Genomic DNA, 26,111 nt, shown 5'->3' on the forward strand with positions numbered 1-26,111 from the left:
GGTGTTTCAGTATGATATTCTTGGTTTCTTATTTTGATTTTTCAAGATGCCCACAAGAGATTTGGGGCACAGTCATAAAATTGTAGCACAGGCTCTGTGTGCCAATGCCTAGTGATGCCTGTGCAAGAAATAATACAGCCTTGATGGGTTGGAAATAGTATAGAATTTCCTGAATTGGAAGTACGACAGACTTGTAGCATATCTTCAGATTATCATAAAAGTGCATTCATAAATAAGATAGAAACATTGTGAAATGAATATAAATTAACTAAATCTGTTTCACTTTGCTTATATCATATCCCTATCTTAGAAACGTTACAGCTGATAGTGTTTTTTTTCTTGTTAGTGTTATGTATTTTGACATGACTTGTAATTTCATAAGGATACTTTATCTTTGGTAAATAACTTTGATTTTTATGGTTGTATTTCAGTCTAACTTAGTTTTTATCTAATTTTACATATTTCAAAGAAAACTATTTCTTAGTAACATTTATTATATAAAGATAATAAGATATACATAGTCACAAAATGAAGGTATATTAATTAATACTAAACCTGTAACTTACAAGTAGCAATTCCAAACTGTAATGCTAATGAATACTTTCATTTTCTGTTTTTAGTGTTCAAGTTTATCATATTTTTAAATCCCTCATACAGTATTTTTGCAGCAGTAACAGGCATAATTTATAACATAATATTAGTAAAAGAAGTGTGAAAATAGTGTATATTTCTATAAGTTTTTAAGTTTTTTCATGTTTACGTTGCCACTAAAGGTCTTTTATAAAACTCAAATGTCATTTTATGTACATAAGAATAAAAACATGTTTCAGTTTTTACAGTTTAAATTATATGTTACTTTTGTTGACCCTAAATTAAGCCTGAAATTACCAACTTGCTTAATGGTGGAAGGAGTCCACATATTGCATCAAATTGAGTAATTGTAATTTATATTTTGTTAAAATATTAATTTTATATGTGAAATACCTCAGAAAATGCAGTTATAATTATTGATATTAACTACAGTATTGATGGTACTTGTGGTTATGTTTTTCATGTGACTTGTGTGTTCCTAGAAATCTTATAATCATGCACCTATAAGCAACTTGCTCCATAAACATCAGTATGTTAGAAACTTGAATGTGTTTAAAAATCTAGTAGGTCCAAATGGACCCTGTTATTAACCATAGAGTTAACTGTATCATCTTTGTATTTTAGTTTTATGGAAACAAATTCTTTCTGGTTTCATTACACACAAAAATGATTTCTTAGCACAATATTTGTAATGAATAATCTACTCTTGCTATAAATATTGATTTTTTTTTCTTTGATATACAAATTTTATATTATGGAAAATATGTATTGCAGTTAGCATTGTTTTTATTACAATCATCTCTTAAGTATTCACATTTAGTATTTATTGAGTTACTATATGAATCAAAAACTTATGCTTTCTTATCTAAAGAAAAAAATATATACATTTGAATTAAATTTTTTTCCCTTGAAGCACAATTTACTTTTCTTATAATGACTTTCTTTTTTTTTTAAGAATTTGAATATTAGTGAATTGGATATTGATGAAACTTCATCTGCTCAAGTTGTTAAAGATGCAGGATTGTATAAGGACTATACTAGTGTTTTGTCAGCAAGAAGACAAAATAACAACTCACAGTCGTCAAATGGTGATAAAGAAGAACTGAGGATCAGATCCCCTACACAACTAATGAGTGAACCAGGATCTGTTGCAACATGTTCACCCCAACAACAATTTAGTGGAGTTCCTGCTTGTCTAACTGCACAGTGGCGCCACCAACCAAATGTTCTGATTAAAGGAAACTGTAATTACAGAGCACAGGTACGAATTGTAATTAAAATAATATTCTCAATAAAACTAGGGAAAACACAAAGTATTGAATACCTTGGTAATGTTAAATATAGTCTCCTAAATTAATAATACTTTTCTCTGACAATTAATGTGGATTAGTCTAGATGTAAGTCACTTTTAAAATGTATGATTTGAACAATGGCTTTAAAATTATTATAGCTAGAGAATTAGTGTAAACTTAACTAAAAATGCTTTTGTTTTGAAGTACATAACATGAGCAATATTCTTAAAATTATGATAGCTTGAGAATTAGCATAATTTAATCTAGAAATATCCATGTTTTAAATTGTATGACATCAACATTGGCTTCACTGCTGTGTTAGATAATAATTTATCCATCCTCTAAACGGTGTTTTGAAAGTAACATAGCTTTCACTATATCTTGTTTAACACAAAAATCAAAATTTAATGTTTTATCAGAATTATGAGCTGTATATAACACATTATCTTTATTTTCAGACTTCAGAGGTTAATTTCTGTGATTTTGATCTTTTTCTGTATTTTTTCCCTTAATTAGGTGCATGTGATATTTTTTCATGTGTTTGAAATGTCCTATGAATTCAAAGTATAAATGTTTTATTATTAATTAGTAATTTCTTAAAATACATTTTCCTCATCAGTTACTGGACTGTGGTTCTCTCTGTACACCTTTGTCCAGTTTGATGTAATATCTGTGTCCTATATTATCAGGTCATAATTATATTAGGGTTTAATTTAGATTTAATGTTCATTTATTTGACAGTATCTCGGTTCTACCCTGGTGAAGGAACTGAAGGGGCTTGAATCCACACGTAAATCCATACAAAAACTTAAGATTTCTACAAGAGAGACTGCAAATGTCCCTAATGTCTTGCTGTCTATCTCTTACACTGGAGTTAAGTTCATTGATGCCCACACCAAGGTATGGTACCTAAAACACAATTTTGAAACACCAACACCCTATAATTTAACATTCAGTGAGGATGTAAGAGAAATTAAATACATTGTTTTATTTAGTGATGATGAGAAACCAACTTGAAGTAAAAATGTATTCTCAAAACAGCTGGTATGTGTATTATAATTTTAATTAGATGACCTAAGAATGTCAAAATGTTGTTCTGTATTTTATTTTAATAAACGTTCTAATAACCACACCAGCCTTCTTGAGGATAAATTGTTTTATTTTTGAAATATAGTCTAAAACCTAATTAATTATCAAACAGGCTTAACAATGTTAACAACAGGTTACTGCTACTTAATTATAGTATTGAGTGTTTATTCTAATTCTGTAATCAATACAATGATTAAGTTCAGAGGTTAAACATTACCTGTTTGTTAGGTTTTGTAGGTGCAATGAATGGGTTTTATTTGGAATCTCTGGACTACTATGTACTTTTAAGGAAGCTAGTAGTGAGGATGTTCAATTTACATGTAGAGTTTGCAGGTTGAAGGAAAAGTTGGAGGCTATCATAACTAGAGTTGATGAAATAGATAAAGACACAATAAACTCTGGGAAATGACAGCAGGACTTCAAGTGTAGTTTAAGCTTTTACATTCAAGAGAAACATCAGCTAAGATTAATAATGATATTCAGGAAGTTATAAAAGGTAGTATTAGGGTTAGAAGTAGTGAACTTAGCTTTAAAGATCCTATTCTATTGAGCAAAAGATTTCAGCCCTTGTCTTATGTAGAGGAGGAATGAATAGAGGGAAGGAAAACAAAAGGAATAGAGAAAGATATGGATTATGAACTAAAACAGGTTATAGTTATTGGTGATTCTTTGACATGGCATGTGGTTAGAATAGTCTGTGTAGTAAATAGGGAGAAATATGTTAGATTATACTATCCTGGGGCACAGGTGGAAGACATAACTGACATAGCAAGATATATAATAAAAAGGAGTGGCAACAATTCACTTTTTGTTGTGCACCTAAGGGATAACAATACAAGGAGGAGTTAGTCATAGAAGCTGATTAATATGTACATTGGGGTGATAAATGCATTTAAAGATAAATGCCATAAATTAATTGTGTCAGAGAAACTGTGGAGATAAAATTTTGAGTAGGTCTCTAGAGCTAAATGCTAGGCTGAAATTAATATGTAAGAATGAGCAGGTTAGACTTGTGGGATCAGTTCATTGGGAGGTGAGAATTGTTTTTGGAGTGAATGCTTTACAATTAAGTTTACAAGAAAAGGTCTGGCATGTTTACAAGGGCTATTAACTCGGCTGTTAAGAGATATTTTAAACTAGGACTTGATTGCACTGAAGGTAATGATTACTAGATTAACTAGATGAAACAAAATTGAGATGTAGAGGAAAATTTAGCATAGGAAATAAGTGTAGAAGTAGTAATAAGGATGGTTCCTATGGTAATGTTAGTAGTGTAAGATATAAGATAGATAACTTTAGAGCACTGGTAGGAATGGAATATTTTGATATAATAACTGAAACATGGTTAAATGTAACTTATTTTGATGACAGAAACTTCTTTGAAGTTCAAGGTTATAGGTTATTTAATACATAGGGACAGAGTACTAAAGAGAGGGGGAGGAGTAGCTATCTGTATAAAGTGTGAGTTACAACCTGTTGAAGTTGAGAATACTAAATATAACAACAAGGAGATTGACTCCATTTTGGTTTCTGTTGCTGCATATCAAGAGAAAACACTGTTAGTAGGAATTTGTTACAGACAACAAGATGGAAACTGATGAAATTAGTGAGGAACTTTATAGTAAGATTATGATTTCAGTTGTTAATGAAGTTGTAAGTATAGGTGATTTTAATTTCAGTCGTATAGAGTGGAAAATTCTAGAATCAAACCATGAGGGAGAAAGGTTTCTGGATACTGTTCAAGATAGATTTCTTCACCAATTGGTTAAGAAACCCACTAGAAATAATGCTAGTTTATACTTATTGTCAACTTCAAATATAGAAATGGTTGAGAGGATAGAAATTGGGGAACACTGAGGTACAAGTGATTGTTGCTGTATTAGGTTTGATGTTTTGCTGTTTTTGGAAATTGGGAATAATATTTTGATTCCAAATTTTCAAAAAACAAATTTTGAAGGGATGAAACAAGAATTATCTGTTGTAAATTGGACAGCTGAGTTAGTTGGAGATACTAAACAAATGTGAAAAAACTTTTAAAGAAAAACTTTCAGCATTCAAAACAAACATATTTCTTACAGAAATAATATGGTAGTTGCAATTTGAAAACCAGGTTACCTCACAAAGGTCTGAGAGATAAAATTAGAGAAAAACATTACATATTTAAGAAATTTAAATTGACTGGTATTATAGATTATAAAAAAATCAAATAATTGGTCAAACAGGAAATTGACATCCATAAGGATGTATGAGAAAAAGTTGGCTGAAAATGTAAAAATTAATAGTAAGGATTTCTTTAAATATATTAAGGGTTAACAAAATATTAGAATGGAGGTTAGGGCCCATGGAACTGGTTATCTTCAAATGTTGCAGAGGCAATGAATTTTTAATGAGTTTAAAAGAAAGCTTGATAGGTATATAAATGATAATGGATGGTTTTAATGTTTTGCAATAGTTTTAGTTTGGCTTAGAGGATGGGACAGCTGAGATGAACCAACAAGTCCCTTATTGTCCCTAAACATTATGTTATGTTAAATTACTGTTATAACAGTTTTTAATAGTCAAAACTTTCTTCAATTTCTAGTTTGTTTTTTACTTTAGAGAGACACACCAAGAACTCAGAAAACTTTTTTGAGCCCAGCTGATAACTACATTTACCATTCTGTTTTATTAATAATCAGAATATTGAAGAAATTAGTTAAAAAGCTATTTATGTGAAGATTAAGACACTTCATTTCTACATTAAGGGGGTGAATTTTGTTTTGGTGTGACTTGTATACAATCAGATAAAAGTTAAAATTAAAATATGTTCAAATGAATTTTCAGCTACCACCAGTGAAATATATTTATTGGAAAAATAATTTGTCAGTAAGGTATGAAAAATTGTGATTTTTTTAAAAAATAAAAATTATAATTTTTACTGCTTTTTGATGAAAATGTACATGAGAAATAACTCATTTTATCTCATGTACTTCTTAGATTTTTGTACACATTTTTGGCTCTCACATGGTATGTCTGCAAACCTTCAAAGCTAGAAACTTAATTTTCATACCTATGATAGCTCATTGTGTAGTTTTGTGCTTAACTTCAAACAAACACATTTATACTTATTATATCAAATACTTAACATATTTTTCCTTAGCAAAAGGTTTGTGAACATGAAATTCGGAACATTCACTGTGCATGTCAAGATGCAGAGGACCTCAATCACTTTGCTTATATCACCAAAGAACACCGGACCAACTTTCATTATTGTCATGTATTTTGTGCTGAGAATATGGTGAGTCTTTTGTTGGGTTTAAAAATCTTGTGAAATATGGCAAGTACTTATAACTGCAACATATTAAGTCCAACTTTGTAATCAGCTTGTAATGATTGCAGGTAATAGATAAAGTATAAACTGTAGGGCATGCAGCAGGATTTCAAGACAAGCTTAAGCTTTTACATGCAAGGAAGTGAAATAAGTTAATCCATGTAGTAAAATAGTTTTTCTCATCTATTTATGCATTATATCATTAGTTTTAGCATTACCATTTTGTTTTCAGAGATGTTGTTTGAAATATGCATTCAACCTTTTCATATCAACATCACATACACGTTACTTCAGCTTAAAAAAGGCAGATATTTGTTTTTTTGTTTTCGTGCAAAGCTACAGGAGGGCTATCTGCACTAGCTGTCCCTAATTTAGCAGTGTAAGACTAGAGGGAAGGCAGCTAGTCATCACCACCCATCGCCAACTCTTGGGCTACTCTTTTATCAACGAATAATGGGATTGACCATCACATTATAATGCCCCTATTGCTGAAAGGGCGAGCATGTTTGGTGCAACCGGGATTCAAACCCACGACCCTCGGATTGTGAGTTGAATGCCTTAACTCATCTGGCCATGCCAGGCCTATAAGTATATATCTTATACATATAAATAATTAAATTTCAAACCAGAATTTTATAATGTATATATCTATAATTTGTCTAACTTTTGGTTTAACTTATACGGCTAGTACAGCCTATGAACAACGACCATCAGATTATGAGTCGAATGCCTTAACACACCTGACCATGCTGGACCTAAAGACAGGTGTAAAGCTCTGAGAAAGAATTGACTATCTATGGCATTTATGGAATTTTTTTCAGGTTTTCTGACTGTTACCTAAGTAAACATCAGTGTTGTAGAATAGAGACACTGTAAAGGTTCTAAAGTTAAACAACCACAGCAAGTTTTTTTTTATTAACCAGTGTGCTAACTTCTCTACCAGAACATTAACATTATTTGGTTGTGTTTAGATGTTCCATGTTATTAAAGCAGAATATGTATCAGAATTGCATATAACAAAGACATATGAAAAAGTACTCATGGTCTTGAAGGGTTAATATGTAAGGTGTACATATTTTTAAATTCTTGAATAGTGAAATAGTAGTAGACATTACTTTTTATACATGTGTAGAAGTCATGAGTGTGTTTGATAACTGTCGTATAAGTGTTTCAAAATGCCTGTATAGATGTTTATAGAAATATCTCGTAATTCAAAAATGTTCGTGTTATTAGATTGTATTGGTGTAAAGAAACAGGATTATTGGTGTTGTGCAATATAGTGGTTTTTAAACTATTTCCAGATGTATGGTTATTGCTATTACTATTGATGTGATATATTTATTTATCACAATCTTTATTTTAATATGAGGTTTGGATTAAGGTAATTGGTTGCTGAACTTTTCAAGAGCTTCAAGTTTTATTCACTGCAAATTAAAAGTTTGATAAGACTTTTTCATTACAGGATCTTGCTACCGAGGTGATACTGACCTTAGGACAAGCATTTGAAGTTGCCTATCAAATGGCCCTTCGAGACAAAACTAAGTCTGCTCAAAAGTGTGAACGAACTCTGAACAAATGTGATGACCGAAAGTTGGCTGAGAAGGGAAAGAGTGAACCCTCTCCTGTTGACAAAAACCTAGTCCAACAAGATGCTGGAGTCAATGAACAAGTAGTTTCCAAAAAGACAACATGACAATACTGTCACTTAATCACTCATATATAAATATATGTATATGTATGGATGATTCCACCACAGTCACTTGTGGATTCAGTCTGGTTATTTCCCAGAGGGACTGTTTCTCAAACCATTTTCTCTATTGCTGAGTACACAAATCTTTATTAAAAAGATTGAAACTTGTATATGATTGCAATAAGTCAATCTTGGTTCCATTCATAATGCATATATAGAGTTCACAAACGTTTATCTGTAGTGCTGTGAAACTGAAACTCAGTTTATTTTCTACTGAGTAGATATGATTTTTTTTTCTTATACCTCTGATCTTTTATTATTACACAATTTTCTTTTAAAAAGTATTTTTCTGAAGTTGGATTAAGTTTCATTTTAAAAACTATCCTTTTGGCAAGTACGGCTTCATGAAATCATACCTTAAAAAATTCTAAAATAGTTAATTTTATAAGTGGTTTAGATTAGGAAAACTTGCGTTTTCATATAAAGTCTTCAGGCATTTTATAGATTTATCTGGTAAAACAATATAAAGGTTCAGTTTACTTTAATTGAGTTAGTATTTAGACATTATTCCTGTCTTGTTTTCTTAATAACAAACACATATTCTTCACTCAAACTCAGCTCTTTTAAAGAAATAGTTTCACCACCTAGAGCAAAATAACGTTATTGAAGGTAATTTGAACATAACAAAAATGTTACTATGAGTGGGAAATCTGATAGCTCCCCTCTACTAACTGAAAGTATGTCTAATACATGAAAAACAGACTTCAGAGACATTTGAAGTCTTCATGAAGTTAATTTATTGCTGAAAGTTAACCCAGCAATGTTATACTTTTCAAGTAATCAAAATATTTTTACAAGAGAGAACAGAAGTGTTTATGAATTATTCTCCAACAAAGAATAAAGCATACTTCCAAAACAGCACAAAAAATTTGCAAATCGATATGGAATATATATACGTGTGTGTAAGTGTCTTTAAAATATTGTAGTAAAATAGCTTTTGTCATCTATTTATGCCTTAAATGAATAATTACAGAAACTTGTGACATTTTTAATAAATTCAGATAGTATGATTTGTCATCCTAGCCTCTGCTTAAAAAAAATAGGGAAGCATTTTTTAAATTTATTTTTTGGTACCCTAAGTACATTACTAACTAATGACTTAATTTCAAGTAATATAAAATCACAAATAATCTCAGATTTTCTTTATAGAACTTTTATTAAGGTATATCTGATTTATGATAGCTCTTAGCGATAAATAAAGAAAAACATTTTTTTCACAAAGTTTTAAACACTATGTGTTCTTCATAAATTTTGTACATACAACTGACTTTGTTAAGTTATATCACATAAATAACTTGAAACTGAAATCCACATGTATTGTCAGTAATTTTAATATGATGGTTTATTAACTTCTGAATATAAAATTTAAATAATTTGATGCATTATATGATATGCCAGAAAATCGAGAGTTCTTGATTAGATTTATTTGAACTATTTCTCTTTAAAAACTTTGAAATTTAGGAAAATTATTTCAGATCTTGAGATTTATTTCCTTAGATAAAGTACCTAAGAAATAAATGTAAACCAAAAACTCCCCTTTATATTAAGATCAAAGTAGAAAAAAGCTTTTTTGTGACATGCATAGTTGTAACTACTTAGTTTTCTCGAAGGCAAATTTAATGTATGAAACTTAGGAACTTATAAATAGTGTTGTATATAAAACAACATGAGATATAAAACCTCCATCATTTTTAGTGCTTTGGTCAAACAAAAAATGCACAATTTTATTAAAACTCGGCTTCAACTTTTCTCATGAATTTCTAATTCTAGAAGGGAAAAAAATACTAAAGCAAGAAGATGAAACAAATAATTTTACCATAAGATTGTTATAACTTCAAGATGTACTTTGTTTCATACACATGAAGAAAGCGCCCTCTCATGTTATTTTTAGACACTTTTTATTGTCCCCTAATTACATTTTGTAAATACTATTTTGCTTGTTCTTGTTTTGTGTTGTATTTAGGAAATAATTATTTTTGCTCTGCTGTTTCATCATGTAGAGTAATAATTTTGTACAAATGTCGTTTGGGTGTAAATTACGTACAGTGTATTATACTGAAGTATTGTTGCATTTTTTGGTTTCCTGTGTTGGAAAATAGCCGGTTTAAATTGTTTTGTAGGCATTTGAAATATGCGTCTCCTGTTTTTGTGCCCTTTCAGTTGTATTTTATATTCAACGAAAAAAAATGAGAGAATAAACTTGGAAGATGCGTGTTACTTGAAAGTACAATTTCATTCGGTTTACAATATTTCAGCTCTAAAGAATAAAAAAAAAACATTTTATAATTGTTGTTACACTTGTCACAACAGCCTGATACTAGTGTCTTATAACAAATATGATTGTAATCATTACTTGTCGACATATAAGAGGCATAAAAACCCTAACAATTTTTGTTGTATCAAATATCTTATTTAAGTAGAGTTCCGACAATTGTTGTGTTTGTTGTATTCCAGTCGGCCTGAAGAGCTGTGAATTAACTGAAACACATCGTTAGCAAGGGATATGACAAATACAGTGTGGTTGGAATGCTATTATTACACACTTTTCTTATTCTTAATGGCCAGGTAGTTAAGGCACTCGATTCGTAATCCGAGGGTTGCGGGTTTGAATCCCAGTCGGACCAAATATGCTCGCCCTTTTAGCCCTGGAGGCGTTATAATGTGACTGCCAGTCCCACTATTCGTTGGTAGGGATGGGTAACGCAGATAGCACTCGTGTAGCTTTGCGCGAAATTCAAAACAAACTGAACTTATTCCTAATATTCCATAAGGCGTTAGATTAAGAATGTAATGTTTAAAAATGTAATAGGCCTAATTTTAATGGTTTATGACAAACATAACTGTAATCATTCATTGCAGGTTTATAAAGAACTCGCATCTTACGATATCAGAAAAATAATTGAGTTTATCATGCATACTCGGCTGCCGTTAAAAGTTGAATATAAACTTCAAAAGGAAATCCAAGGGATCAGGACTCGCCCCCCCCTTTCTTTTTCAAAACAAAAAAGTGGAAAGTAAATCATTAATTAGAAATAAAGTTAGAAATGCAAGTGGTAGAAATATCATAATTAATTTTTGTTTGGATCAACTATGACCGTAATTCTGTTATGTATAGAATTTTGAAGACAACTGTAAAGTGTATTTTGTTCCGAAGTATTACGATAGATTTAAGACCTACCACAGGTCACGGTAGAAGTCTGAAAGAGGCCTATTATTCGATATGACTTTGAAATTTTCCATCCGTCCTCTTTCTACCCTAACAGTGATTGATATAATTTAATTATGAGGGGAGAGATCACCTCAAGATCCTGGGCCAAATATTTAACTGCAAATGAAGGAAAAAGTGTGCTTGGTGGTAACAGAAACAACTGAAGATTTACCTTTCTTATTACTAATCTTTAAATAGAGGTGACTGGTAAAGATCAACAGTAACTATCAGAAATTGGATTTAAAAGATATTTTTTAAATCTTCAGTTCCTCAGAGTTGCTCAGAATATATCATTAATGCGTGTTTTTTTTTTTTCTTACTGTAAGCGGACTGGTTGGGAGTTTGCGCAAAGCTACACGAGGGCTATCTGCGCTAGTACTTCCTAGGGGAGGCACTAGTCATCACAACCAACGCTTGAGTTATTCTTTTACCAACGAATAGAGGGGTTCACCGTAACATTATATACATCTCTACCACTGAAAGGACGAGCATGTTTGGTGGAACTGGAATTAAAACCCGCAGATTGCGTACTGTAAGCAAATTTTAGATCAAGTGTCAGTGGTTAAACTGTTAAAATCGTGCCTGCACTTTATCTACTTGCAGATATTCGTGGGTGTTGGCTATAAAGCTAGCATAAAATCGTTTTTAGTTGCATTTTACCCAAATGCACTATCTACAGATATTATATGTTGGATATTTCTATATTTCACTACTTATTAGGTTAGCAAGCCAGGACACTGCAGAATATCTAATTCCAAGATTTGCATTCAAATAACTACATTTCTTTCCCAAGACAAAAAATATTTATAGTTATTCAGGTTAAAGCTATAATGTAATTTTTCCAAATATTCTGTGAAACGACGCTGAAGAGCAAACACAAGCAAGACTAGAACACATCTAGTAAGATCAAGTAACATATCGGGTGTGCGTAGGAGTGTTGATGTTGACTGCTATACTGTGGTGCATAAGCTGAGTTTGTTCAAAAGAGGTTTGTAACTGCCTTCGTGAAGTAGGCGCTAATCCAACACAACCTGGTTCACCGTCATCTTCTCAAATTGTTTACTGTGTATATTAATATTGTTCACGTAGCTTAGAATATACAAGTACACTTTTATATTTTTATCATATGCTGTATATAGAATATGGATGCTAATTATATCACTTAAAAGTAATTATAAGGTTAGCTAGTGAAACCTTTAGGTGTTTAAGTTTGTTTGTTTTTTGGAATTTCGCACAAAGCTACTCGAGGGCTATCTGGGCTAGCCGTCCCTAATTTAGCAGTGTAAGACTAGAGGGAAGGCAGCTAGTCTTCACCACCCACCGCTAACTCTTGAGCTACTCTTTTACCAACGAATAGTGGAATTGATCGTCACATTATAATACCCCCACAGCTCGGAGGGTGAGCATGTTTGGCGCGACGCGGAAGGGAACCCGCGACCCTCAGATTACGAGTCGCACGCCTTAACGCGCTTGGCCATGCCGGGCCAGGTATTTGGAGTATTATTAGAACATGGTGTATTGCATTTGTTGCGTATAATGTTAAACATAAAAAGTGAAAATAATCGTGTCTATTAGCAACGTTATTTATTCTCTAGTTATATATCTCATTAAATGTATATAAAAATAGAAGATAAAACAGTTGCTTACAGTATTTGAAATAATTTAAACTTGAAAGTTATTTTTTTCTAAATCTTGCTTTCTTTTCATTTCTTAATTTTATAGTAAAATTAATGTACTTTGGTAAGAGCGTTGGTCCAACAGCATACCGTTTTATGACAACATGGGACGTTTGGATTCATCTTGGCTGTTCTACACCTTAAATTAAAAAAAACAAAAAACTTTGAACTCAGCCCTTATAATTCATACGCTTAACAAGCTTTTTCATTAAATCCACTTAAATTTACTTCCTCTAAGACATCTGAAGGCAACTCATTCCAAAGGCCATCCACCATGGTAGAAAAATAATACTGTCTTAGCTGAAAATGGCTACTACCCTACCAAAATATATATTTGTGTCTCCTAGTCCTACTATTCTCACTGGTAACTATGAAAAAGATGATGCATCAGTACTATTCCTTTAAAGTCTTAAAAACACACCAATCAGATCCCCTCTAACTTTTTTTTCTTCAAGGAAAAAAGTTTGAGAGATTTCAACATCTCCTCATATGATAACCCTTCTATCCCAAGCACCATTTAGTAATCCTTCTGTGAACCCTTTCCAACAATTCAATGCCTTTCTTAAGATCAGGAGTCCAAGACTGAACAAAATATTCCAAATGTTGCCTAACCAAGTTGCCTGTACAAAGAAATCATAACTTCTTTCGACTTGTATTCAGTATTTCTGTATATACAACCTAAAATCCTATTTGCCCTACCATAAGTAACAGCACATTGCTTGGGCAGCTTAAAAGGTTGATCAACCATCACACCAAGATCCTTTTCTTTTGTGACACTGTTAAAGTTATTCCCATCCAAATTATAATTCAAATTATGATAACCCATATGTCATGTTTTGCATTTATCATAAAAAATCCAATCTGTCATTTAAATACCTAGAGTAGCAGCAGCATCTTTATGGAAAAGCAAAACCTTTACACAATCAGCAAGTTTAAGTAATTTATTGAACACTCCTTCATCTATATCATTGATGTAAATCAAAACATCAATGATCCTAAGACTAAGCCCTAAGGTACACCATATTCAACATTAATCCAGTTTGACTGAACTCCATATATAACAACTCTCTGCTTTCCTCCATCAAGCCACTCTTCTATTCACTTAGTTAACTAATCTCCCACATCTATAGAGATGTTTTCACAAGCTTTTTATATGGCACTTTGTCAAATGTTTTCTTAAAATACAGATACACTAAATCTACACCATTACCTTCATCTACATACGCAGTAACATTTTCAAAGCATGTCAAAATACATGAAAGGCCGAATTTTACTTTAGTGAAACCATTTTAGTTGTCTGATCAAATTATAAGCTTTGTTAAATAACTATGAAAAGTATTTTTATCAACCATTCTAAAACTTTTCTCACAACTGATGTAAAACTGAGAGGCCTATAACTACCAGGATAACTTCTGTTACTTCCCTTGTAGCTAGGAGTGACATTAAATTTACAATTTGTTGGTAATTGTCCACTGCTCAAGGACTGACAAAAATAGTGGTAAGTGACTTGCATATCTAATCTTTAGCATCCTTAAAAACCCTTGGGGAAATATTATCTGGTCCAGCAGCATTATCATTTTTTAACCCTCCTAAGTTTCTTTAATCAGCTCAGAATTATTGCAGTCACCTTGTTTGATTTTGTTTCCATTTATCAACTGTTCAAGATGTGCTTGAAATCCTTTATTTTTAACCACAATTCGGATATTCCAATAACATGAAAATTCCCCATTCCTACTAATGCTCTAAAGTAATCTGTTTTATTTCTTATACTTCTAACATTACCTAAGCAACAATTACGCCTATACTTATAACTACTTCTATACTAAATTCATATGTTAAACTTTTCTCTACCTCTTATTCTGGTTCTAGTTTTAAACTTTCCTTGCAGCTGTGTTTACAGCCTTGGCAAACAATCTAGTCCTATACCATATTTAAATGTAAACCATCCATTCCAAAAAAACCCTTTCTTTCACTGAACTAATCTCACAAGTTCAACCAATCTGCTCATTCTGACATATTACTCTAAGCCTAGCATTTAGTCCTTGTGATTTACTTATAACATCATCCTCACAGTTAATTATAGGCAGTGTCCCTGAGAAAATTAAGTTATTATGGCCTTTTCCTTTAAATAATTTTATCACCCCATTGTACATATTAATCAGCTCCTCTGACTAACTCTTCCTTGTATTGTTAGCCCCTATGTGCACAACAAAAAGTGAATTGTTGCCACTCCCCTTTATTATATATCTTGCTATGCCAGTTATGTCTTCCACCTGTGTCCCAGGGTAGTATAATCTAATATATATCTACCTATTTACTACACAGACTATTCTAGCCACATGCTGTGTCAAAGAATAGCCTATAACTATAAACTGTTTTAGTTCATAATCCATATCTTCTCTTATAACATTCTTTTGTTTTCCCTCCCTCTATTCATTCCTCCTCTACATAAGACAAGGGCTGAAACCTTTTCTCAATAGAATAGGATCTTTAAAGCTAAGTTCACTACTTCTAACCCTAATACTACCCTTTATAACTTCCTGAATATCATTGTCAATCTTAGCTGATGTTTCTCTTGAATGTAAAAGTTTAAACTACACTTGAAGTCCTGCTGTCATTTCCCAGAGTTTATTGTGTTTTTATCTATTTCATCAACTTTAGTTATGATAGCCTCCAACTTTTCCTTCAACCTGCAAACTCTACATATAAATTGAACATCCTCACTACTAGCTTCCTTAAAAGTACATAGTAGTCCAGAGATTCCAAATAAAACCCATTCATTGCACCTACAAAACCTAACAAACAGGTAATGTTTAACCCCTGAACTTAATCATTGTATTGATTACAGAATTAAAATAAACACTCAATACTATAATTAAGTAGCAGTAACCTGTTGTTAACATTGTTAAGCCTGTTTGATAATTAATTAGGTTTTAGACTATATTTCAAAAATAAAACAATTTATCCTCAAGAAGGCTGGTGTGGTTATGAGAACTTTTATTAAAATAAAATACAGAACAACATTTTGACATTCTTAGGTCATCTAATTAAAATTATAATACACATACCAGCTGTTTTGAGAATACATTTTTACTTCAAGTTGGTTTCTCATCATCACTAAATAAAACAATGTATTTAATTTCTCTTACATCCTCACTGAATGTTAAATTATAGGGTGTTGGTGTTTCAAAATTGTGTTTTAGGTACCATACCTTGGTGTGGGCATCAATGAACTTAACTCCAGTGTAAGAGATAGACAGCAAGACATTAGGGACATTTGCAGTTTCTCTTGTAGAAATCTTAAGTTTTTGTATGGATTTACGTGTGGATTCAAGCCCCTTCAGTTCCTTTACCAGGGTAGAATCGAGATACTGTCAAATAAACAGACATTAAATCTAAACTAAACCCTAATATAATTATGACCTGATAATATAGGACATAGATATTATAACAAACTGGACAAAGGTGTACAGAGAGAACCACAGTCCAGTAACTGATGAGGAAAATGTATTTTAAGAAATTACTAATTAATAATAAAACATTTATACTTTGAATTCATATGACATTTTAAACACATGAAAAAATATCACATGCATTTAATTAAGGGAAAAAAAACAGAAAAAGATCAAATTCACAGAAATTAACTTCTGAAGTCTGAAAATAAAGATAATGTGTTATATACAGCTCATAATTCTGATAAAACATTAAATTTTGATTTTTGTGTTAAACAAGATATAGTGAAAGCTATGTTACTTTCAAAACACCGTTTAGAGGATGGATAAATTATTATCTAACACAGCAGTGAAGCCAATGTTGATGTCATACAATTTAAAACATGGATATTTGTTGTCTAGATTGTACTAATTCTCAAGCTATCAATTTCAAAGCCATTATTAAAATCACAGTTTAAAACGGGGATATCTCTAAAATATATCACACAAACCCTCAAACTATCACCACCTTAAAACCATTGTTCATCTCACAGTTTAAAACAGGAATATTTCTTGCTTTGATCTTACTAATTCTCAAGCTATCATAATTTTGAAATTACTGTTCATGTTATACTGTTCAAGCAGTTTTAGTTAAGTTTACACTAATTATCAAAAAATTATATACTTACTATATAAGTAATATAAATAAATAATTTTTAAAGTAATTATTTGCTATATATGTAGTTTAGTCTAAAATTTATTATTCAGAAATTTTACACTTTTTCAGTGTGTAAAATGTTATATTTATCGTTGAATATATCTAAAATAAACCTTAAGAAAATATTTATGTAATTAAAATACTTCTAAAAGGCCTGGCATGGCCAGGTGGGTTAAGGCGTTCGACTCGTGATCTGATGGTCGCGGGATCGAATCCCGGTCGCACCAAACATGCTCGCCCTTTCAGTCGTGAAGGCGTATAATGTGACGGTCAATCCCACTATTCGTTGGTAAAAGAGTAGCCCAAGAGTTGGCGGTGGGTGGTGATGACTAGCTGCCATCCTTCTAGTCTTACACTGCTAAATTAGGGACGGCTAGCGCAGATAGCCCTCCTGTAGCTTTGCGCGAAATTCCAAAACAAACAAACAATACTTCGAAATATGAATATTCACAAGTATTTTATTATAACCTTGTGATAAGACTGAATAAATAACTAAATAAAATAACCTTATAAATATTATAAGGTTGGTTGCAACACAATTTGGTAGCTGTCTGCAACTTATAATTCACAAACGACAGCAAGAAGCAACAACTTATTAATTAAGGTTCTGATGTTGTCCTTTTATTTGCGAACCACAGAAAATTGCCTACGTCACGGAATAGAGTAAACAAACTCTTTTTCCTGCAGACACATAACAAAGATAACAGAATGTGTAGCTTTACTGTTAACAACAACTTATCACACAAAACCAACCTTATTGCTTTGACGCTAAAAGTCACGAAGTAAAACGTTCCTAAGTACCTGCACGTGTATATTAAAATAACTGTGTTTTACATTCGTATTAGTGGAAGCATCACGTGGACATTTAATTTAATTTAAAGCGGACAATACCAAATTGAATGCATGAATAGTAATGTATTGATATATAAACAAGTTATGAATGTTTATTTTTACTTGTTTGTTGGCCCTGCAGGGCCAAGCGTGTTAAGGCGTTCGACTCATAATTCGAGCGTCGCGGGTTCGAATCCCGGTCGCACCAAACATGCTCTCCCTTTCAGGCATGGGGCGTTATAATGTGATAGTCAATCCCACTATGCGTTGGTAAAAGAATAGCCCAAGAGTTGACGGTCGGTGCTGATGACGAGCTGCCCTCCCTCTAGTCTTACACTGCTAAATTAGGGATAACTAGCGCAGATAGCCCTCGTGTATCTTTGCGCGAAACTCAAAAATAAACAAACAAGTTTTGTTTTTTTTTAATAGCGAGGGCTACTCGCTAGCTATCCCTAATTTAGCAATGTAAGACTAGAGGGAGGGCAACTAGCCATCACCACCTACCGCCAACTCTTGAGCTACTCTTTTATTAACGAATAGTGGGATTGACCGTAATTTATAACGCTCCTACGGCTGAAAGGGCGAGCATGTTGGATGCGACGGGGATTCGAACCGCGACCTTCAGATTTTTACTTATATCAGCCCTTGTTTTTATATGTGATATAATCTCTATCACAGTGATTCTCAATCTGTGGCTACGGAATTCCATTCGGCTTGCATAGTGAGAAAACACAGCCCCCTAGTGGCATGTTGGCGGATACGAACATGCTAAAAACCGGGTTTTGATACCAGTGGTGGCTAATGCATAGGTAGCTTATTTTGCAGCTTTGTGCTTAACTTCAAATAAAGAAGCAAAAACTAAGTTTGGGTTCTCCGACATAAAAAAGAAAATCAAGTGAGTGATTCGCGAACAAAAAACGGTTTGAGAACCATAACTTTATGATTGTTCAAAGAACCCTGTAACAAGTTGATTGCTCTTATCATTTTTGTCACTACCATATGTTCGAAAAACAAACAACACGAATTCCTCAAATGTATTAATATTCAGATAAATAGGGAAAATACTCTTATTGCAAAATGTTAAATAATGGTTATTTTCAGGGGTACTCCATTTATCTAAATTATAGCGTCCTTTCTTGACAGTAAAAATTAATGCAGTTACAGAGAATAGACTGTTCGATAAAAACCAAGCAAAAACACTCGACTTATTATTTCTTCAAGCCCTTCACGCTGAGGTCCACCGCTGGTACAGTGTTAAGTATGTGGACTTACAACGCTAAAAACAAAGGCTCGATTAGCTTCGGTGGACTCAGCAGATAGCCCGATGTGGCTTTACTACAAGAAAACACACACGTTATGCTGTGTAGTTCAAACTGATATGAACGTGTGTGTTAGTTTTATCGCTTACAATAATTTCTTGAAAACTATACGTTCATTGATTTATTATACGAACTTCATGTAGTAACAATTTTATATATGTATATATTTGTGCGGATACGGGGAGGGATGACAGTAAACCAACTCACCAACTTTCTAACTACAACAACACAAAGTAGTATGAAGTTTTATCTCATAGTCAGGAGAGGCTTATGAGCCGCGATGACTTGTACGCTTGATGGCATCATCTCTGTGTTTGATCTTTCAGTTCACGAGTTTCTTTTCACTAATTGGTTCCTTTTGCTTACAACAATGTTTTTCGAAAGCATTCTTTCATAATATGTACTTCTTTTATATAGTTTTTGTTTATGTATAAATTTATCTATTTAATTAAAGAATTTGGAAAAAAAATGCAAATATTTCGAAAGTGCTACAGGTGACGTACACGTGTTTCGTTATTAAGCATTAACCTACACATTGAGGGGTTTTATTGTTCTGAGCCCCCAGACTGAAGAGATGACAAAAACTACTCGTTTGTTAGAAAATTATTCCAACCATCAGATCCTTCCTTTCGAGATTTGTATTTAAAAAAATTCGAGATTTTCTTGTATTTCCGTAACGCTTTCACGAGCTTAACAGTAGAAAATATGTATCGTGTTTGTTAAATGTAGGAAGCATAACGAACATATCGCGCACAAATTTTCAAAAGTAGTCTTAACTTGATCAAATCGACTATATTTGATGAAATCTTCGTTTCATTCGAATTCGCTTTTATGAAATGTTCACGAGAAGTACTTTTTAATTTTTCAGGTCAATAAGTATTATCTCTACTTATTTTGTTTTTAATGGATCTAATTAATAAACGTTTCTTAAGGAGGAAATTATTACATATGTTACGTGCAATAGTGAAACAGTAAAAATATCATTTTTTTATCCTCTACTGACAGTTAACTGCTTAACAAAAACTTTATTAGCAGTTACTATAAAAATGAATACAGTTCAAAAATTCATGACACGAAAATAAGCAAAAGATATTTTCAGATAATTTTTTCTGACACTAAATGTTTTACTTTATTTTATTTGTTGTAATCTATAGAAAAAAATATGCTTACATTTGTTTCTTCATCTGTCCCCAACTTTCCTCGCAAAATTCTCTATCAGATGCTAAAATCTCAACGTTAGAAAGGCCTTTGTCCAAAGATTCTGGATTGCATATTGGCTTTACCATTTCAGAATCATCTTATCTTTCTTTGCGTAATCAAACCTTTTAACGCAACAAGTATGGTACACAATGGAACAATGTTATTGTCTTCACGAGACAATTAGCTTTGATTTCAACTTTTGTATTTTGTTTCTAGAGTATTTCACACAAACAACACTTGAAACATGTGTAACTTGCTTTAAAAACGAACAGTACATTGAATACAATTGTTATGGGCTTTCTTAACTTATCTGGGTCTAAAATACGCATGCGCAGCTCTCTTAAATCCACGTGCTTACCACTTCATGAATACACATTCAGATGTTTTCAGATTTTTAGCTAATTTTGCCTTCATTACAGCTTTACATTCACTTACGTTACAATGTTGTAGTTTTATTTCAACTGCTCTAAACACTTCTTAGAAAGTTTGTTTCCTTTAGAGCGAGGTTTATTCTTCGTTTTTGTGAATTTATTTGTTTTAACATGTAAACGTGTGTAATAAACTGAACATTCATAACGGTACTTTATAAACTATTATAAATACCATTCATTTATTTTGTTATTCACCTTAAGGGTTTATTAGATAAAGTTACGACTACATGAATTTGCTTGTCTGACCGTGTAATATTTTTTCTTTCAAATGGTTTGTTTTTGGAATTTCGTGCAAATCTACACAAGGGCTATCTGCTCTAGCCGTCTCTAATTTAGCAGTGTAAGACTAGAGGGAGGACACCTAGTCATCACCTCCCACCGCCAACTCTTGGACTCCTCTTTTACCAACGAATAGTGGGATTAACCATCATATTATAATGCTCCCAGGACTGAAAGGGCGAGCATGTTTGGTGCGGTGAGGATTCGAACAGGCGATCCTTAGATTACGAGTCTACGCGCCTTAACTCACCTGGCCATGTCGGCCTTTCTTTCAAATGGACCAGAATTTTTCGATACCTACGATAAAATGTAGTTTAAATGGCGTGCGTGAAATGATAGAAGGAAAAATATTAAGCGAAGGACGTGAAAACTACAGTGAATGTTTTGCGGCTTGCGGTTAGTTATATAATAAAATTGAAATGATAGTAAAATTTTCTGTTTTTTTTTACAACATATAATATGTAAATAAAGAATTTAAGTTCGATATATTAGGTTGAGGAATAATTCGTGAGCGTTTTTAAATAATTTCATTCAAGCATTACATGCAAGACTATACAATACTTCAATGCATGAACACATTACACCCAAAACATTTATTATGATACTTTATTTCATGTAATACCTAGGTATATAGTATGCATTGTTTTAAACGAAATTGCAAGAAATTAAATGCGAAAAGCAGATGGTGTCGAAAATGCTCGATTTTGTCCACTTGACATTCCATTTAATGAGCTGAAAATGAAAGCAAAAATTAAAGACATATGAAAATCAAACACACCATCTATTAGAGCAAGAAATTATCTACCAAATGACATGAAATATTTTGCGAAAGCGTTTCATTTATGAATATATTTTATTAACTTGAAAAACGCTCACGAATTATTCCTCAACCCAATATTTATGCATTTGTTAAAGGGTCTTATTTAAATTCCATATAATTTGACAAACAAAATATGGATTATGTTAGAGTTTTATGTTTCTACATTTTTATTTTTTTTTTAGCTTAACCACACCACCGATATATATTTGTTTATTGTAGAAAAGCGCATAACCACGTGACTAAATAATTTCTTGTTGGATTTAGCCTATAATCCTATTTTATGCTGTTGTTTCAGGCAATGTACCTCAATTCTCCTTCCAATGAAATTATATTCATTTGTCTTCGTTTTGGCGTCTATTTCTAATCAACTTTCCACCTGACTGAAAATTGCTGATAACACTTGCTCCACGTGGATGCGTGGTAAGTGCCGAAATCTCGGAAACATAATTGGTTGATTATGATTTCAGAGGGTTCTTGTCAAATGCAGGCTGAATTGTCACTGAAATCTTGTATCCCGTTGCTATAGCACTGAATCGTTTTTGTTAATATCCGATAGATATTACTGCCGTACTACTGGTGGTTTAAGCACAAAGCTACACAATGGTTTGATTATCTTGTGAGTTTGTTTAACACGACAACAACAGTGTCAGTGTCCATATTTATCATTTTAGTAAAAATCAGTTACAAGACTGTAGTGGTTTAGACTTAAATGTGTGCATCGTATTGAACTTTATAAAGTTTAGTAGCTAGACAAATTATTTAGAAAGAGTATGTATGTGTGTTTTGTTATAGCAAAGCCACATCTGCTGAGTCCACCGAGGAGGAATCGAACCTCTGATTTTAGTGTTGTAAATGTGTAGGCTTACTGCTGTACCTGCGAGGACGCTTAGAAAGAACAAAATAGTATTTTATAGTGTCTTAAACAACCAGAATAAAATACATAACACAGTTATAATTATCCTGCTTTGTATTGTTTCTGTGACAATATAGGTAGACGTAGATAAATAACCAAATAACAAAAATTGAACTAACTGTCGCAGTAAATTGAGTCAAAAATTTTTGTCTCATTTCTTCAGAAAACCTTTTTTTTGCATCTCATTTAGAAAGTCATGAAAATTATGTGAAGGATTTCATGTCTTTAAAACTTGTGTGCAGTTTATTTTGTGCGAAAGGTCACGGTCATAATAACAAGTGAATACAACAAGTCTTGACATTTTTATATTCACGAGACCCAGCTCGTCTTTGTATCAACACGATCGTAATTTTCCACTTTCTTGCACCACAAAGACATTCGTAATTTCGAATATTGGTTTAATAGGATATGTTATTCATACACCTGACCTACTGTTTTCAGAATTTATGTTTGTCTGTGTTTAAGCGCTAAGCTACATAATGGACTATCTGCCCTGTGCCTACCACAGGCATAGAATTTCAATTTTAACGTGTAAGCTCTTAAGCCTACCATTTTAGTCCTGTAGTTAGAGTTATTGGTTTGTGGTACTTCTTATTTGTATACACGTACAACCAAAGTAATTACAGTTATTGGCTATTGGTACTTCTTTGTATACACGTACAACTAAATTAGTTACAGTTATTGGTTTGTGGTACTTCTTCTTTGTATACACATACAACTAAACATTGTTGATAATACGAGAAATGAAGCATGAATCGAAGACTAAAAAGTTACCAGTTTTTTGTCGTGAGAAGGTATTGTAACTGACAAAATATGATGTAAAATTTTTTGAGGTTTCACATTTTATTACATATACATGTATCTTAGAATGAAATTATATTTGCTACAAATGAAACTGTAATTCGTTTTGTTGGTACTGTTGCTTGTTTTAGTACACAGTTGTCAATTTAAGTTTTCTCCAGAGCGGAGTATGGAACCCACAATTTTAGTGTTGCAAGTACTATAAGGTATTTAACTGGTGACTTAATAGAATGATATTAATTTATAAACTCAAAACTTTATATATATATATATATAAATATATATATAACACCGATATTTTCAGTAATGTACATGCGAATTTCAAAAATATAAATAAAAATTTCGTACTGATCAAAGCAAAGCAGTCAAATGAAAACAAAATCAGCCTGTTATATTTGAATACATATATATGTAACAGTAATGTTATAATTTACTTCCTTTTATTTGTATTGAAAGATTATACACAAATATGAGTAAACTGATAGATATAAGCATAACATTTGTTGTTGTTTGCTTGTCTTAAAGCAACTCAATAGGCTACCTGTTCGAGCTCTTAATTTTAACGTATAAATTTGTAAAATTACTTCTGAAGAACAAATAAATATATACAGTTGCGTATATTTCAGTTAACAGTAACTGGCATTTAGCTTACTTTGCTTTACATTTATTTATATTTTTCTCAAACTTTCCGATAGGTGTTGTGTGGTTTTCTCATAGCAAAGCCACATTGAGCAATCCGCTGAGCCCAAAAGAATTGGTTCGTTTAGAATTTCGCGTAAGGCTACACGAGTGCTATAAGCACTAGCCGTCCTTAATTTTGCAACGTAAGACAAGATGGAAAGCAGTTAATCATCACCACCCACCGCCAAATTTCGGACTACTGTTTTACAAACGAATAGTAGGATTGATCGTCGCGTTATAACGACCCACGGTTGAAAGGACGAGCATGATTGGTGTGACGAGATTCGAACCCGCAACCCTTAGATTACAAGGTGAATGCCTTAACCACCTGGTCATGGCGGGCCCTGTGGGAAAGGACGCAGTGGCAACTTATTGCGTAATAGAAAAATATTTTTTCATTATTTAAATTTTGTACTTTGATCTCAAGGTTCTAATTAATTCATCTTTTTTATTTCTTTAGCTAAGCGATTCTAGTTTGAAAATATAAAACTAAGCAAAAATAATCTTTCTTATACAGAGACAAGTTTGGCTTAGTGGTTAGTGTGGTGTTTCTAAACGTCCAGGGGCCCGGTATGGCCAGGTGGTTAAGTTCGCTGGCTGTTATCCTCTTCCCTTCAAACATCTTCGCCCCTTTCAGCTTGAAGACATTATAATGTGACGATTCCTCACACTCTTCGTTGGTAAAAGAGTTACCCAAGAGTTGGTGGTTGGTGGTGATGATCTAGTTGCTTTCCTTCTAATCTTTCACTGCTAAATGAGGGACGGCTATCGCAGATAGCCATCGTATAGCTTTGCGCGAAAATAGGTAGTCCGATGTGTAGTTTTGTACTTCACAAGAGATAAACGATAAGAGAACAGGAAATCTTTTACAGTGAATAGATAAGATAGGTAAATAGTCATAATATTATATATTACAAATAACTTTACTTGTTTTTTTTTATTGAAAAGTTAATACGTTTTCTGTTTGATTTCGATTTATATATTTTTCCCACTAAGTAAGGCATACGAAGAATTATTATATTGTTGTATTAAACTAATTTTAACAGTGATTTAACACAAGAAACACCTCGCATATATCAAATAATCGATGCTACGATTAAGTTTATCTTAATTTTAAAGCTACATCTTCACAAATTATTGATTTTGGATTATTATTACCTCTAAGACTTCAGTCGTGTCGAATGTACGCCCAAGGTCAGAATGTAACACACCCATTTTTGATGTTTATCTCATGATGCACGTTATGTGGTATACGATTATCTTATACATACACATTTTTTTCTTTTTAAAGTTTAATTTTAAATATTGAAATTTCTTTGTCGAAAAAAAACACCAGATGTCACATGAGTCGATCTCAAAAGAAAATGAAGCTGTAGGATTAACACTGACAGGAGTAACAATTCATTGAGGTGGTCTCTTATCTTTTTTGCTTTAAATCATTCTGTCGGAGATGTTATCGTTAACGACTTTACCACGACTAGACAGAGGCGCTACGATCGACAGAAAGAAGTGCACATACAAATCTTGTAAAGGTGAAAGGTGGGGAGGAAGGAGGATTGGTGAAAACTAAGATAAAAAAAATGTCTGTCGTTCATTTTCTGTCTATCCGTGTGTGTACCGTTCTGTCTCTTAGCATCACAGAGTGGTAAGTATCACTGCCAGTAAATGGGCCACATTATTTTTATCGATACATTTATTTTTAAAAAGTAAATTTTGAACTTTAAACAAATCCAGATTTATTAGCAAACTTAGTTCTAGCCAATCACATGAC

The 26,111-nt window shown here is 32.4% G+C and overlaps 1 protein-coding gene and 1 long non-coding RNA gene across 17 annotated transcripts in view; one reads left to right on the forward strand and one right to left on the reverse strand.

Annotated features, from left to right (window-relative positions):
- Positions 1–10,249, forward strand: part of LOC143238461 (uncharacterized) — a 109,680-nt gene extending 99,431 nt beyond the window's left edge. For all 16 annotated transcript variants that reach the window (XM_076478716.1, XM_076478713.1, XM_076478715.1 and 13 more), the window contains 4 exons: positions 1,547–1,852; positions 2,625–2,783; positions 6,112–6,249; positions 7,745–10,249. In XM_076478716.1, the coding sequence (XP_076334831.1) occupies positions 1,547–1,852; positions 2,625–2,783; positions 6,112–6,249; positions 7,745–7,975 (834 nt within the window). In that variant the 3' untranslated portion in view covers positions 7,976–10,249. The remainder of the gene's footprint in view (positions 1–1,546; positions 1,853–2,624; positions 2,784–6,111; positions 6,250–7,744) is intronic.
- A 2,381-nt stretch (positions 10,250–12,630) lies between these two features.
- LOC143238465 (uncharacterized) lies at positions 12,631–20,537 on the reverse strand. Its single transcript, XR_013020592.1, has 3 exons — positions 20,386–20,537; positions 16,129–16,287; positions 12,631–13,055 (listed from the first exon to the last, which is right to left on the reverse strand). It is a non-coding gene; the product is annotated as an uncharacterized LOC143238465 (long non-coding RNA).
- Positions 20,538–26,111: the final 5,574 nt, after the last annotated feature.

The sequence above is a fragment of the Tachypleus tridentatus genome, chromosome 13 (assembly GCF_004210375.1).
Source record: "Tachypleus tridentatus isolate NWPU-2018 chromosome 13, ASM421037v1, whole genome shotgun sequence".
NCBI classification, from domain to species: domain Eukaryota; kingdom Metazoa; phylum Arthropoda; class Merostomata; order Xiphosura; family Limulidae; genus Tachypleus; species Tachypleus tridentatus.